Source organism: Protopterus annectens, chromosome 2.part1 (genome assembly GCF_019279795.1).
Source record: "Protopterus annectens isolate FY-2018-M chromosome 2.part1, PAN1.0, whole genome shotgun sequence".
NCBI lineage: Eukaryota > Metazoa > Chordata > Ceratodontiformes > Protopteridae > Protopterus > Protopterus annectens.
This window is the reverse complement of record NC_056729.1, coordinates 321,906,960-321,924,505: the sequence shown is the minus strand read 5'-3', so window position 1 is coordinate 321,924,505 and position 17,546 is coordinate 321,906,960. Positions and strand designations below refer to the sequence as shown.

Here is a 17,546-nt window from a genome sequence, read left to right as displayed (position 1 = left end):
GGAGGATGTCTTCTAGGGAATTGGTATTATTCCCTGGTGGAATATACACACAGATTATATTTATGTTTTTGTTTTTGTTAATTTGGAGCTTGGTAGCGATTATTTCTGCCTTATTGACCTGGGGTGGTTGACTGGGGTCTAAGGTGATATTTAATGTAGATTTTAAGAGTACAGCTACCCCTCCTCCCTTCCTGGTGGAGTGACCAAGTCTAAATATATTATACTCGGGTGGTAGTATTTCATTATCTGAGACTGATGGTTTCAGCCAGGCATAGAATATCAGGGGAATGGACTTGTAGGAGGGCATGTAGATTGTGTACTTTGTTATTTATGCTTCGTATATTTAGCTGGCAGATCAGGAGGGAGTTGGGGGCCTTATTATTTGATAGTGATATAACTGGGTTAGTTGTAATAGAAGTTCCAGTATCTAAGGTGGCAGGGCCAGGGTTTGGATGAACATCTCCATCCATTGCTAGGTTATTGCGTATAATTGCTATAACTCAGGATTTTGTTTATAGATTTTTGATAGCATTTAGATTTTCAGCTGAGATATCTATGGTTAAGGAGTTGGTAATAGTTGTAACTAGTGGGTAGCCTGTGTTATTAGATACATCAGGCCTACTTTGAGATTTTGGGTGGTGAATTCCTAGGTAGGACGGATTTTCATAAATGGAGAGGAAATATGGAACTATCATGAGGGATAGCAGAGAGAGTAGTGACATTGCTTTGTATGGTATCATGGTTGGAGGCTATATTGGTGTTATTGAATTAGCACCCTCAGGATCTTGAGGTTGGATATTTGCTACTGGGGGAAGGGTGTGGACTGGAGTAGTGTACACAGTGCAGTACTGATTGGTCTGAATAGGAAAAGGTACAGTACTAAATGGTCTGGATAAGAAAAGGAGGGGTGGAAATGGGATGAGTTAGGCTGAGTAGGGGATTATTGATTGGTTCAGCTGGAGGAGGGAGTGGAATAATGGCTATAAAGCTAGACACAGTGGGGGCGTGTGGGAATTGGGGGCAGGGAGGGGTGTAAAGCGAGCCAGAGCACAGCAGGCCTTAACATCACACAAGAAACCTGCAAGTAAGTAATTCTGCTTAGGTTTAACAGGATAGGCTCAGAATGAATAAAAGTACTGTATTAATTGTAAGTTAGGGGTTTTCTTTTAACCTTGTTTTACTTACAATTTTTTTATTTAATTTTGGGGAAATCTCTGCAATTTTTTTCCAATTTTGTAGATAAAATATGGGGGGAGTATAGTTTTAGGGGTTGTTACTATATATGGGTCTAGGGAATAGTGCTATAGACCCAGGTCAGCAAATGTAAAATGCACAGATAGTTTCAGATGAATAATACCTTAGCAAGGCTTTTAGCTGGTGGGCAGCTTAGAGCAGGTTTTCTGAGTAATTCAGTAGGGCAGCGTCCTTCTGTTGTAAGCCTTGTAGGACTGCTTGTTTAGGGGATGGTTCCTGGTGGGAAAGATAGTTTAAATTTAACTAGCACAGGTTTAGGGCTCAAACAGTAACACTATGTGCAGGGAAACAAAGCATTTACATCCACAATACAACTGTTTTCCCTGTATTATTCTGTTTAGATGCAAAATATCGGCTTTCCTGATGTACCTACTGTAATTACATAACAGATGCAGGTACTAGAGTCCTTATGCATATTTAAGGAGGGGAGAGCCTATAGTCTGTTAATTTTAATGTGTGTTTTTACTGTTATAAGTTAATTAAGTCCCTCCGAGCAACAAGCCTCACAATCAGTGTGTTGTAGCTTCTAAAATACACAGACCACATCTTTTGGCCATCCGTAGCATTTTAAATGTACTAAGCAGGTTCTCTATGTAATAACATAACACTTAGTGATTTTACTAGTTTAAAAGCCACTACAGCATTATAATACAGCTTCTAAATCACAGACCAGTGTGTTTGGCCATCCGTAGGAATGTAATCCACAAGTTTAGTAAGGTTTAAACATTCAAAGTGATGTTGTACTAGTTTAACAGCTGCTAATTCGCTATTCTGTTGCAACAGGGTCAATATTACTATGTTGCAATTTCAGTAGACTCTAGGCAACATTCATTAGCAATTATATATCCAGGCTAGCTAACTTAATACAGTAAATCAGCTCGCCGTAGCTGTACAGCTGAACGGCACTAACACTTAAGCATTCTGGTACACTTTATGCATTTCCGTGTGACAAAAAGACAGTATTAGCATACAAACTTGTAAAAATGCTGAAATTCACTAGGGTAAATACACAAATATAGCTTAAAACATTAGGCACATACCACAAGGGTGATGCCAACTGGGTCTAGGAGCACTGATTTTTAAAAAAAATAGCGGGTTCAGAGGTGTATTTCAAACCTCGCTTACGTAGTTGTGCAGGGGGAGGGGATCCCAGGTATGATAGGCTTGCTGGGCTTAACTTCACACAAGAAACCTGCAAGTAAGTAATTAATTCTGCTTAGGTTTAACAGGATAGGCTCAGAATTAATAAAAGTACTGTATAAATTGTAAGTTATGGGGTTTCTTTTAACCTTGTTTTACTTACAATTTTTTTATTTAATTTTGGGGAAATCTCTGTAATTTCCTTCCAATTTTGTAGATAAAATATAGGGGGAGTATAGTTTTAGGGGTTGGTACTATAGATGGGGCTAGGGAATAGTGCTATAGACCCAGGTCAGCAAATGTAAAATTCACGGATATTTTCATATGAATAATAACCTTAGCAGGGCTTTTAGCCGGTGGGCAGCTTAGAGCAGGTTTTCTGAGTAATTCAGTAGGGCAGCGCCCTTCTGTTATAATCCTTGTAGGACTGCTTGTTTAGGGGGATGGTTCCTGTAGCATCCTTCAGTAGGCTTGTCAGCATGTACCAGAATGTCTCACTGAAGCCATGTTATTGTGTGAAGTGGACTGTTGTTTCAGTTGAGCCAGCAGGAAAACCTACCCAGTATCTGTAATGTCCAAGTGTGTTGTCTAAACAAGTCTCATTAATTCTTCGAGCAGCCATCTCCTACAATGCTGACTGCTTCTCCAGATGGCTTGCTCAGACTCTCTTGTCCATCCTTCCCTTATGACTGTGAGTTTTTCTCCTTTATTAGAAGAATAAGGGAAGAAAACAGGTAGTTAAATAGATTGATTAAGATTAGCTTCCGAGGCCACTTTAGGGAGAAAGGAGGGGTTTGTTCTAAGGGACACCCTGTCCTTATGAAAGATAATGAACAGAGGTTTAATGCACAGAGCCTGAAGTTCCTGGACTCTCTTGGCAAAAGTAATGGCCACTAAAAAGGCCACCTTCCAGGAAGGGAATTTAATATCACAGGAGCTAGCCAGTTCAAAAGGTTTCTGCATGAGGGACTGCAGCACCAAGTTCAAATCCCATGGCAGGGATGGATCCTTAATAGGAGGCCTAAGAAGAAATAATCCTTTCAGAAAGGCTTTGCACAATTTGGAAGAAAAGGTAGGCTCATCATTAATATGGAAATTAGATATGGCAGCCAACTGTAGCTTAATGGTAGAAAAGCTTGCCCCATCCTGAAAAAGGGAAGACAAGAAGAACAAAATATCAGAAATAAGGGCTGCAAAGGGATCCAGATTTTGTTGCTTGGCCCAAATGGAAAACCTTTTCCATTTAATGGAATACATCTTCTTTGTACACAGTTTTTGAGAAGCCAAAATAATGTCCCGCATCGGGGAAGGAAGCCTGGCTGTGAAAGAATTACTAGAACTGGAGAAACCATGAGGTTAGACGAATGGTCTGTAGATTGGCAAGTGGAAGCCCCCAGGGGATGGGAAATAAGATCCGGGCTGGGATCTAGTATCCAAGGAGGATACTTCAGATGAGACCTTAGAAAGGAGAACCATGCCTGACGAGGCAAGAAAGGGGCAAGGAGGATGAGAGGGGTCTTCAGGCAATGAGCTTTCTGAAGGACTTTGGTTATTAGAGGAATGGGAGGGTAAGCATAGAGGAGACCCGGAGGCCAATCATGAACTAGAGCATCCCTGGGTAACTCCCCTGCTGGGGGGGGGATCAGGGCAAAGTAATTGCTACATTTGTGGTTGACTGGGAGGCAAAGAGATTGCAGCAAGGCTGACCCCAGTGGTTGAAGATTTGTCTTGCCACTGACAGATTCAAGAACCATTCGTGAGGACTCAAGATGGACCTGCTGAGTCTGTTGGCCAATATGTTGGAAGTCCTATTGCAAGAAGAAAGTGCCCGGAAGACATCGCCCATTTCCACACTCTCATGGCCTCTCTGCACAGTGAATAAGACCGTGTTCCCCCTTGCTTGTTGATATACCAAACAACAGCCATGTTGTCCATCTGAATTACTATAGTCCCCAGAGGCTGGCATTCCTAAAAAGCTTGCAAAGTAATAAGGACTGCTCTCATCTCCAGGACATTTGTGTGCAATTTGGTCTCTGTGGAGGACCACATGCCTTGAACTGTCTTGCCCTGAAAATGCCCCCGCACCACAACAGGGAGGCATCTGTGGTCACTGTGGACTTGGGTGGAGGAAGACAAAATGGCCCGCCTAGACATAGATCCTGAGACTGAAACCACCAAACAAGATGACTCCTGCACACCTAGGTCAACTTGATGGTCATGGACATAGGCTGAGACAGAATGGACCACTGGACTGCCCGGGTCCATTGGAGAATTTGCATGTGATATCTAGCAAGAGGGACTAACTGAATGGCATCCACCATTGCATTTAACATTTGGAGGATCATGTGAGCCGACGGGCGTGATACATATAGCAAAAGAGAAATGTGATCTTGAATTAGCTGCACACTGTGGGGAGTCAGTGCTGCAGTCTCTGATACTGTGTCCAGTTGGACTCCAATGAACTCCAGGTTTTGGCTCGGCACTAGATTGGATTTGGGAAGATTCACTGTGATACCTAGAGAATGGAAAAGACTGAGGACATACCTTGTGGCCAGAGATATTCGATGCCTCATGGGAGCCATCTGGAGCCAGTCGTCCAGGTACAGAAAGACCTGGAAACCTTGCAGCCGGACATGTGTTGCCACCACTACCATAAATTTGGTAAACACCCTGGGGGCTGGGGTGAGAACAAAGGGCAGGGCTCTGAACTGGTAATGACTGGCCCCCAGCCAAAAGTGTAAGTGTCTCCTGGAGCATCTGTCAATCTTTATATCCTGGTATGAGTCCTTGAGATCCACTGAGCACATCCAATCGTCCTTGTGCAGAAGAGACAGAATGGACTGAGCAGCAATCATCTGGAACTTGGATTTTTTGGCAAATAGATTTAACTCGCTGACGTCCAGAATTGAAAGTAGGTCCCCGGTCTTCTCTGAGACCAAAAAGAAGCGAGAGTAAGTTCCAGACCCTTGTTGGCTCTTTTTTGAAGGAGGTCATGAACCCCGAAATAGGCCAACTCCCTTTAGTGGGGCAGAACATCCAGGTGAAATTTTCGAATTAGAGAGGGCTGAGAAAAGTGAATGGAGTAACCCGGAGAAATAATTTTTAACACCCACTAATTGGAGGTGAGACTTGCCCAGGCTAATGGGTGAAGGGAGGGTCAACCCCAACTGACTTCAAGGCAGGACAGTTTGGCAGCATCTCAGGGACACTGAAAGGGCTCGCAAGAGCCCTGGTTCTGTGGACCTCCTCTGCCCCTGGGACAACATTTGCCACAGAATCCCCTGCCTCGACCTGTGGAAGAGGATTCCTCAGGAGCATCCTGAAAGGAAGACTGAGTCCTCCAGAACCAAAGTTTCTTACTTCCTCTCTGGGTCTTAGAAAAGGACCGTTGGGGAGTAAAAAACATGATTCCCTACAACAGAGAGAGTCTTGCCTTCCTGCCTGTTGCTGGTTAAGGTGTCCTTAATAGATGATCCAAACAAGGTGGAGCCATCAGAGGGGTCATTAGTGAAAGACATCTTAAAGGGTTTGCAAACTCACAAAGGTGAAGCCAGGCATGCTCTAGAATATCCATGTCCAGTGCCTGCCGCTTGAGAGGTGGCATCCACCATATTGGAGATCAACCTCATCGAAGCATTAGCCAAAGAGTTTAGAGTTTAGAGTAGACAGCTTTGGAGAGACCAGTATGAGACTCTGCAGAGGTAACAACTCTGACACAGAAGTGGTAAGCTCTGAAACCAAATCCCTCTGAAGCCAGGTAAAATGGGCCAGATAATTAGTTGCTCTCAGTCCAATGAGGCAAACACTTGCTTTCCGAAATGGTCGATTGCCAGGGATTCCCTATTCGGGTGATGGACCAAGGAGCTTTGCTCAGCTAGCTCCTTCTTAGTACCAGCGGCTAGCATGATGGAATTGACAGGGACCCCTTTGCTCCAAAATGTTCTATTTTGGGAAGACTGAGGAATTTGTCAGCTTTTTTGGGCACAGGTTCCACTGTGTCAGGCTCCTTCCATGCCTTGCTGGCAATAAGGTCCACAAGCTCGTCAGCAGGGGGGAACCCAGGTAGAATATGTGCCCATCCCTAAGGCCTTCAGGAACACAGACTCCTCCGAAGACTGGGTTGGGGAAGACCAACCACCTCTCTGCTTGAGAACTTCTAGGATATCCAAAAAACAATTCACTTCCAAGAGCTCAAATAAGCCAAAAAGACAAGGTAATCACCAAGAACGCAGAATTTAATGAAGCTTTCGGGCACACATCCCTTCATCAGCATACATAATTACATTTAATTGTTGTATATATAGAGGATTGTTTAAAACCACATGATCAGAACCAGCCAATAAAATTTCTTATATATACTATATCATTACAATTTAAAAACATATACTCAATTATTTATCAAAACATTCTTAAAAATAACAAAATCTACTCAACTACGAACATACTAAAAAATGTGTATGATAATATATAGATACACATATATTTATTTTATTTCCAACTGTGTCTTAACTAATACAGGCTTTATACTGATGGCACTGTTAAGACCTGGATTCAAGTCTGCCTGTAATCTAATTATCCAGTCTAACTCCTTTAGCTCTGTAGCATTATTTATATCACCACCTCTTATTCCTAACTCAACTATATCTATCACTCTAAATTTAAAATTATGCGTCTCAAATTCCATAATGTGCTTATATAGGGCATTTGTTTGTATTTTCCTATTTGCATACAGAAATCATCAATCGATAAAAAATATGTTATGTTATAAAGATTTTAGGGAAGAACGTAAGTTACAACAGGGTAAATTAGGTACTTATAAATGTCAGAATTGTACTTGCTGCAAGGATATATTTGAGTCTGATCTATCATACAGACATCCTATTACAAAAAAGGAATATAAATTCCATATAGCAGCAACATGTAATACAAATAGACTGGTCTATCTCGCTACTTGTACACATTGCTGTGCATTTTATGTAGGGAAAACCACAAGACGGCTTAAAGACCGAATTATAGAACATAAATCTGAGATAAATAGGAAAATACAAACAAATGCCCTATATAAGCACAACATTCTTAAAAATAACAAAATCTACTCAATAACATTAATATCCTTAAACTACTATCCGTAAACTACCCTAAAGGAAAAAAGGGCGGGCAGTGGTAGACACCGAGAAAAAGAGGGAGGGGAAACTTAACTAAATTAAAGGATTTAGCGACCAGAGGGGAGGTAAAACTAACTAACTAAAGTACCAATAGAGATAGAATTAACTTATAAAAGATAAATCCCCCCAAAAACTTATCTGCTAGCTTGAGCCTGGACCATGTCTGAAGAGTTTCAGCAGCAAATGAGATCTGAGGGCTAGAAGGTAGCAAGGGATTGTGGGCAGGGGAGGAGCTTGAGCTGTAAATCTGTCTGAGAAGTTGCCAGCTTGAATCCAAGGTCGGATCCAAGACCCATCTGTGATGAATAATGACGCTGGATAGCACAGATGCCAAGTTATGGTAAGTACATAACTCTTTTTTATTAAACATGACTTTATCACTGCAAAGAAACAAGGTTATTTTTATTTGCTTCATATGTATAGGGAGGGAAGTCAAAATCAAAAGCATAGATTGTCTTTTCTGTAAGCATCCGTCTCTATTTGGGAAGCTAGTGGTTTTAAGAACACATTTTTGAAGTTTCTAATACTTGCTGTTCTTGGGGCAAAAAGGTAACACAAATTTAGATCTTTCCAGTGAAAATGTTGGGATTGAGTTTATTTGTTTAGAAGTCAGATCACAGGTCTCAACCTGCTAAGAGGCCAATGTGGAACACAGTACATTGCAATGTGTGACAAACAGTCAAAATGTGGAACACCCTGTTTTCGCACTGTGCGAAAAGCATACCATTACCATAGCCATGGCCTTTCAACCAAAATATATGTGAATGTGAATGCTACCTTTAAAAAACTGTCCTCTTTCTACTATTTTGTGCAGACAGTCCTCTGTACTTTCCAGAATTCCATGCAAATAAAACTCATGTACACTTTGTCTATGTGGTACATAAACAAACAAAGAGGAGCCAGGTCTTATCCCTTTTGTCAGGAGGCCCTGAGAGAATGGCAGTGGGTGACATCTTCCCAATGCTTTTTGATAGCAATGCACATCCCGGGGAAATCCAACGTGATAGCAGACAGACTCAGCAGAGCAATCCACAAATGAGACTAACATTTATGGAACAAAGACAGGGCATGGAGACAATGGAAAAATGCAATGAAACCTTGCACCTAATGTTCCTCGGTGTCAGGAAAGAAAAACAGAACTGCGATTAATTCTGATAAGCTCATCTACATAAAAGAAAATAGGCAGTCATCTTCTCCTAAATACTTCTGGAAAACAGTAAAACCATTAACTGGACAGATCACAGACACAAAAGCACATGAATCATTGTGAATAATAAGGGCTGTTAAAAGATATGCTAGAGTGCTATATGAATCATTTTTACTGTAGTCTGAAATTCTGTGGAAAGTAACATAGTTGTGACAAAATACTGACTTAGCATTTTTAAAACAGACTTCATTTATATAATGTAGGATGTTTGCTAATGCTCCAGCTTAATAAAGGTGTGTCTGCTTTGCATTTGTGGAAGAAATGTCAGAGGAAGGAAAAAGTTGTGCATTTTCAGATGGCAAGAGAAACTTTTCGATAGTACGATTGAAGTGATTTTCTCCATATAGCCCCACTGGTCAGATGACCTGTAACAGGAAATAATTTACTCATGACCTTTAGTTTTTTTTCTGGTGGATGGTACCCATTGCTAGATCACAGTCTTAAAGGATCAATATGGCTAGCAGATTCTAGTGGTTAGCAGAACAAATTGTACACCTGTGACTAAAACAGCAAAACTAAATGCTCATACATACTTTGTTGTACACAGTAAATCTATACACGTTAGACAGAAAGGATTAGCAGAAATGTTTAAAAGTAAGGGAAGAACTGAATGACGGTCTGTCTTTTGGCGTCTGTATACTAATGCTGGGATAAAGTAATTGGCATTTGTAATTCTGTCTTCAGAGAATGTAGTGCATGTACTTAAAGCTAACTGCGAAGCTCTTGTAGGTCAGCAGTCCTTTACCCCCAATATATCTTGAACAGATTCCCTAATGAATGGAAGTGAAACATTTGTTGCAAAAACTTTTCTGACAAATTGACACTACCAGCAATCATAATATCATTGTGACTACCTCATGCATAAGCATAAAGTTTGACGGCAAGTAAGTTAGCCATTCATTTTGCATAGTTTCCTGCACTGTGTCTCAGTCCTAGTCAGGTTATATGCTGCTCGATTGAACTTGAACTATCGCGCTGTCAATAAGCATTCTTGAGTTGTCTCACTATTCTTGAATCTACTGCCTACCTGTTGTAACAGCATTCTTACTATCTTTGTTTTTTTTATAAGACTGCTGGATGAAGTAACAAAACAAGTTTACTGGTTAAGCACTTTCGTCTGTATAATTGCACAGACAAAAACACTTAACCAGTAAACTTGTTTTACCTGTAGTTGTATACGAAAGCACTTAAGCGGAGCAATGGCTGCACAATTCAGAACAGCGGAACAGTGGGCTTAATCGAACACAAATGCAGAGCATTCTGCACAATCCGGAGCATTTGGCTGCCCAGAATCAGATATTTGGACAAAGCTTGCAGAATTCTGATTCCTTACTTCATCCTATTATGTGATTGCTAATTCCTATATCCTTTTATTTGGATCTCTGTAGTACCCAGTATTTTTGTAAGACTCTTGTACAGTGCTGTAAATGATATATGGCAGTAGTTAGTTATATTCATGTGAAAAACTGGGTTGCATAAGGGACAGGCTGCATATGTTTGGGACTGGTCATTCAGAAGCTGATATGGTTGACATGAGGAAGATGGGGTAGATGACATCCTCCCGAGGATTGTTGGAGTTTGGTAGGTGTGATAGCAAGTATTCAATTTTCCCTGTATTTGTTAACCTGAACCTAATGTCTGGGTTTAAGAGAAGTGAATGTTTGGAAATTCCTGATGTGCCTGGTATTGAAGGGTTTGGGGTACCTAGGGTAGGTAGTTTTTTGGGGGTCTATATTAGTTCCACAAAATACGTATTCATCGAATATGTATTCACTGACAACTAGACAGGGAAATTAATTACAGTGAAACATGGAATTTTTCCCACAGTTAGGAACCACTGGGCCAGCATCACAACTCTGTCCTTTTCTCCAATGTAGTGCAATTTTGGAGTTGGTATAGATAGTTAGGTGTGGGGGGCACAGCCCCCTACATTGGTGGGTGTGGGGTGCAAAGCTCCCCACTTCTCATGGATAAGGCAATCCCAAGCAAAACAAAGACTAAACTCTACAAAATAGCTAAAGACTCAAAAGACAATCATAAGGCCTTCTTTAGCTATGTTAGAAACCTAGGAGGAAACTCCCAGATATGCTCAGAACTAGTTCAAAATGATGTGAAGATTACTGATCCTACAGACATTGCCAACATACTGGCTGACAGGTTCAGTGCAAACTCCCCAAACATCTCCAGCATCCATGGGAATTAAACCCACAGCTAGGACAGCTGTTTAATCAAAGTCTTACCTCTGGAATTTGCAGACTTTGGATCCAACCCAGTTTGGCTTTGTCAAAGGCAGATCATGCCTTTAAACTTACAGTCACCAAAGCCATTGATGAGGGAAAGGCAGTCCATACAGCCTACCTCGATCTGGCTAAGGCCTTACATCACAAGATGGGTTGCAAACTGGCTGAGTGACAGAACCCACAGGGTCAGAGTTGCTGGCGCCATGTCAGACTCAAAGCCTGTCACAAGTGGTGTACACATCTGACACAGGATAACTGGTGCCAGCTTGGCAATCCACTGAGGGACCCAGGTTGATAGTAGTCTGTCATTGAAGTCCTTCTACATTGCCCACCTTATCATGAAGGATTCTCATCTAGATCAATCATCACTCATCAGACCAATGATTATGTATCTGACCCGACACTTGCAGCAGCTGGAGAGGCCACAAAGTTCCTCACCAAAAGGATAAAGGGTCTCAAAATTCACCTCAAAAATCTAGATCCATCAGAGCCACAAGATAGATTCATCACCCAAAGACTCCTATGCTGTGGAACAAAATGGCCTTGTTCAAGAGAAATCTTGACCAATGGATGGGAGATGAATTACCTCAGTGTCACTGCTCGACAGAGGCACAGCAAAATAATGGGTATAGTTGGCAGATAGCCTAGTATGAACCTATGAACCTATGAACCTATGAACTTGGGTGGATTTCATTTAGTGCGGTGTGTGTTCTAGAGAGCTAGAAGGCCAGTGGTTCCTAACCCTGGAAAAAATGCTGTGCTTCACTGTAATGAATTTCGCTGTTTAGCTGTCGATGAATATGTATTCAACAAATATGTATTTCGAAGAACTAATATAGACTCATTGTTTGGTTAGCGCATTCAATAATCCATCCTTGAATTCATTGTAGAAAAGGTCCTTTTCCGTTCTGGGTCTAGTGGTTATTAACCTTTCTGGGTAGGGGTAAAAAATTGACTCCCTATCAGAAATGCAACCCAATAATGTGAGTTCTGACACTTTGAAAGTTAAACTTTCATTTCAACAAAACACAGCAAATTCTGAAACTCGCTTTTTATATTTTTAATACATTTTTGCAAAGGAGGCTTTGCCACATATACCCCTCAGTGTGGGGAGTTGCACCCCTAACAACACTGCTACTTATATGTACTTACTGTAGATTGCTGTACCTTTGAGTAGGGAAAATACTCCTTGGTGCCACATTAGCATGCATGCCCTTTAATCACACTTAATTCTCAGTATTCCAGCTATTGCAGTTACAGTCCTTGAACTTTCAGCACACACCGCAGAAAGACCGTTGCCTCATCTTAGATGCCTGTAAGCTTGTTTGCTTCCCTCCACAGAAGGAGTGGATTCCCAGATAACTGATGCTGGTACTGTTGTGAGTGTTTACCTTTAATTGCTGATTTTTTTCCACACAAGTGTTTGAGTTTCCTACAGAGGCTCTTATTGACTTCAGGGTTCTCTGACCTCAACAGATGCCATATCTTTTCTATTTCCCTCACAAGTCTGCTGTGGCTATGAGAGACGAAGGTAAAGCGGGGACTGTTTTGTCTTCCTGGGAATGTGAGGGAATAAGTTGCTATGGACTATGACAGATTTGCTGGTTATATTCTTACTCTAAGCCTGGCCGAGCCACCTGATGGCATGCAAGTGAAGCTATTATTTGATGTTGGATGTCAGGGAGATACCCAAAATTAACACCAGAAAAGAGACTAGTTTTAACATTTCAAGATAAGGTGGCAACATTTTCAAAGAAAATTCACAATTTTTATGTTAACTATATATGCGTATATATATATATATATATATATATATATATATATATATATATAATAACTCTTAAGTATCATCTGGTGCTGTTATGGGTGCTTAAAATGTACTTAAGGTATACAATTACCTTATCATAATGCTCATTGCTTTATATATTTTTGTTTATGTACATACCTGTAGTACCTAGAGCAAAGTATGATATTTGATAACCTGCATAACATATTCAGCTTGTTAATAAATTATATCATGTCAAATAGCTTCTCATTAACCTGAAGATGTTTTATGCTTTTTTTTTACTTTATTTTCTCAGTGCTTGCAGCTGCTGTGTTTGCTTTCCGTGCAGAAAACCTGATGGAAGTGACATCCCTAGCTGCAGCCGAAGTAAGTTTTTTTTTACTCTGTTTTGAGTTCAACGTAAGTGAATCCATAGATGTTGATGGATGCAAGACAAAGTTCCTTTATTATTTCATAAAACTTTTATTCAAGCTGACTGACACAGATGTGCTCCTAGGGCTGGAGTTCCTAATTCAGGACTCTGCTGTCCTTCATATTGCTGTCTTGACTGTGATCACATGTAAATGTCCTTTCTAGAAATGTCAGGAAAGGAAAGACTGCCCTACTTCAGCACAGTAACTTCTGTCTGCATATGGGTAACTGGTCCAACAATAGAAATGAATAGAATATGACATACTAAACTTCATGTGATCATCAGTACCAAGGTGTTCAACATAATGATCATTACTGCAGGAATTAGTAATGCACCTGATAAATAGCCAGCGGTGGATGTTAGTCCTTTGGCCTTATCTTTTTCAGCATTGCTGTCTCTAGGGGTTGTGTGGTTGCAGTTTGGAGTCATGACCATTATATAAAAACAGTGCACTATACAACCTTTTTGGAACCCTTCTCCACTTCAGCCTTCAAAGCTCTTGTTTAAATATTTGCTACTACCACCAAGATCTGCACCCACAGTGGCTCTACCCAGGTCCTTGCCCTGGGTTTCAGTGCCACTGCAGTGGCCCTCCTACTCATTGCATTGTAGACCCCTTGGCTCCCAGCACTAGCAATGGCCAGGTATGAGCCCACCGCTCCAGCGCCATCCATTTTCAGGGATAGTTGATTTAGCAAGTGAGTTGTTACACACTTCTGGATTCCAACTTCCATAGTACACTATGCACATTACTCAGTGTGTGTGTGTGTGTGTGTGTGTGTGTGTGTGTGTGTGTGTGTGTGTGTGTGTGTGTGTGTGACATGCACAGTCAATCTGCTGTGCTTTCCTTGTTCATTAGCCACTGATGGGCCTCATTATTTAGCAGTGCTATTTTCTCTTTTTAATTTTCTAGCTGTGCTTTTTTGATGACATTTATGTTACGTTATGTATTTAAAAGCTTAAAATTGTAAGCATTGTAGATGTACACACAGTGAGTTGCAAATGCGTGATCAGAAAGTAAGAAAGTGACCAGCAGTGTCCCTCAGGGCTTAGTGCTGGGACCTCTCCTTTTTGGTATTCACTTCTCAGATCTTCATGCAGAGAGCCAAAACCTTTAACTAATGAACACTGCAGATGACTGCAAACTGGGGGCAGTTATTTAGTCACCCTGTGACACCCAGTCCCTCCAGAATGAACTCTCCTTAGTAACCTCTTGGTGTACTTAAATTGGGCTCAAATTAAATGCTAAAAAGTGTAGTATCATCACTTTGGGTAGACAACCCCTCCTGTCATCGTACTGCACAGACAGTACACCACAACAAAATGAAAAGCTACTCAGGGGCCTAGGTATTTTAGTTGATTCTCCTTCTGTTATGACCATCATGTGATGTTGTTCTTCTTTCGGCTTTTCCCGCTTAGGGGTCGCCACAGCGAAATTCCGGTCCGCTAATGATTGGCAGTAGATTTTTATGGTGCTGTGGTGCCAGCTCGATGCCCAACCTTCAACGAAGGCACTCCCATTCACGCATGTCTTTCGAATGCCACTCGACCGCGGGGAGGTCATGCAGACTCCACACAGAAGGCACTTCAGCCGAGAATCGAACGGCAGAACCTCTTGCCGTGAGGCGACAATGCTACAGCTGCACCACTGCGGCTTTATGATCATCATGTGATAAAGGTTGTAAATCCTGTTATTTAACCCAGCTAATTGCCAAAGTAACATCATCAAGGTCTAAAGAAATAATAACTCCCTTATACTCAGCATTGATCAGGCTTGTTATCAAGTTCTACATTGAGATGAATCTCTCGTAACACTAAACAGTTGGATAGACCCCAAAGCTTCCTAACCAAACAAATCACTGGCTAGAGGCTAGAAACATTATCCCTTTATCCAGTCTCTTGCAGACTTTTGAAAGAAAATACCTGTCTTGTTTACCATGCCATTAGAGATCTGATTGTCCTGGACTTCCTGTTTCGCCACACATCTAATATCTTAACCAATTCTAGGACCAGGAACCTAAATCTTCACTAGCAGATAAATAAAATACATTGGAGGGACAGATATAAATCCCAGCCCCTTCCAGACCTCTGGAATAAACTGTTCATGTTATTAGTGTGACTAATTGATTATCTTCCTTTAAAGATCAACTACATGACTGGATGGGTACCCACAAATTTATTGCAGGATTGATTGACATGGTTGTGCTAGAGAAAGGTGGTCTGAGGGAGGGTACCGGCAAAATGTGAATAGTCATAAGACTGGCTTTAGATCATCTGTGAATCTATATAAAATCCAGAATGTCAAAACAAATCTCCAGAGCTGAAACATGGCTATTGGGACAAACTCTCCAAAGTCCAACTAAAAAACACTTTAATCACAGAATAAGACAGGATGAGCGCTTTCACAATACAAATTGCTTTGGCAGATCACTTTCATCGTAAACTACTGACTCCTTTTATATTACAAGTAGCCAGTGAGAATTAAATGCATCCATGTAACCAAGGCAACCATGATAATTAATCTCTCTTAGAGAGAAAATGCTAATAAGAAGTGCCTCAAAGGTACTAAATTAAAATTGCTTGTAAAAAAAACACACATAGAAAATACATATATTCTTACAACTACTATGATGTATAGTTAACAATACAAGCAAAAACACAAGAATACATAACAATACATAAAAATGCATACAAATCATTTCTTTCTTAACCCCCGTCCCTTCAAAATTGGTTTAACTGAAATTGGTTTAACTGAGACCTGATCATTTAAACCTGGATTTTTATGTGCTGTCAGTTTAAATATCCAGGATAGCTCCCTTTGCTGTATTCTGTTAACTGTATCACCCTAATATTCTCTGGTACGACATCAAGTACCACAAACATGAACTCATGTCCATTTCCTGCCATATTCATATGTTTCGCTATGGCACCATAGATTAACCCTTTCTTTGCACAATATAAATGATCTCTAATCCACTCCCTTAGCCGTCTGTTGGTTTTACCCACATAAAATGATTTACAATAAAAACATTGGGCTAAGTGAATCAAATTTTTGGTGTTGCAATCTGCATTAACATTAACCTTGTACTTAATACCTCTAAGGCGTTGTGCAAATATATTGATTTCCTGAACAAGCCTACAAAATGCACATTTCTTGCATCTAATCATGCCGATTCTGTCATGTATTTCCTGGTTACCTTCCTGCTTAGGATAGCATAATTTAAATTTAAGAGATCGCTTGTTCTTAAAACCATACCTCGGTTTATGCCCAACTAACATGCTATTTTAGGGTCCACCTGCAACACATGCCAATATTTATTTCTAATACTCTTCAATTGTCAATCATCACTAGTATAAGTTAAAGAAAAAAACATATTCTTACATGGTTCACTACTCTTTGCCTGTACAGGCAATGGTGGAGCAAAATAGGATCTCCCCTGTTTGTCCCTTCCAGTCCTAACCATTGCTTGCATTGCTAGAATGTCATGAACATTATATCCTCTCATCTGGAATTCATTATCCGTTGAAGCCATAACGGCTTCAAAGTCTTCATTTCTTGCTGTCAGACTACTACTTCTTAAGGTCTGTCCTTTAAGGACATTTTTAAAGGCAAACCTGGGATGCATACTTGTGGGCTACACATAAGTAGGGCGAAAACATTGTTTCCCGTGTAGTCTAGTTTGTATCTCACCCTTAGCATCCTTAAATATTTGTACATCTAAAAAGTCAATAACATGTTCTGAATACTTAATAGTAAACTGCAAAAATGCATTACTCTCATTCAGATAATGCAGAAAGGACATAAGTTGTTCAACCTCTCCAGCCCATAGCAAAAACAAATCGTTGACAAACCAATGGTAAAATTTAATATGTGGCTGATAGTTATGCCAAAGACATGCTTCTCTTATCAGTCGGCCATCACCAAATTGGCATAGCTGTTGGCACAAGGAGTGCCCACAGCTACGCCAGAGGTCTGTCAATAAAAATTCCCCTCGAATACAAAAACATTATAGTCCAATACTAATTCCAGTGTGTAGCACAAGAAATCCACATGATGAACATCATATACATTCTTGGATATCAGAACATTTCTCATCATAGCTATCCCCTCCTCATTTGGTATAGTTGTAAATAAGGAGCTAACATCAAGTGCGACAAATAAATAGGTAAATGCCCTTGTATCTATACTAACTGTTATGCATAAAACCTGAAGGAATTGTCTAGTATCTTTTAAAATCACTGGGCATTTTTCAACTATGGGATGTAGTTGTTTCCTCTCTATATATAGATATGGCTGTGTTATCCATCCTGCACCAGCAGCTATCGGTCTGAAAGGGGGTTT

General features: G+C 40.6%; 1 protein-coding gene across 1 annotated transcript in view; it reads left to right on the top strand.

The window, feature by feature from the left end:
• Window positions 1–17,546, top strand: part of TBC1D19 (TBC1 domain family member 19) — a 2,958,314-nt gene that overhangs the window by 2,931,712 nt on the left and 9,056 nt on the right. The window contains exon 20 of the mRNA XM_044062152.1: window positions 13,088–13,158. Coding sequence (XP_043918087.1) covers window positions 13,088–13,158 — 71 coding nt within the window. The remainder of the gene's footprint in view (window positions 1–13,087; window positions 13,159–17,546) is intronic.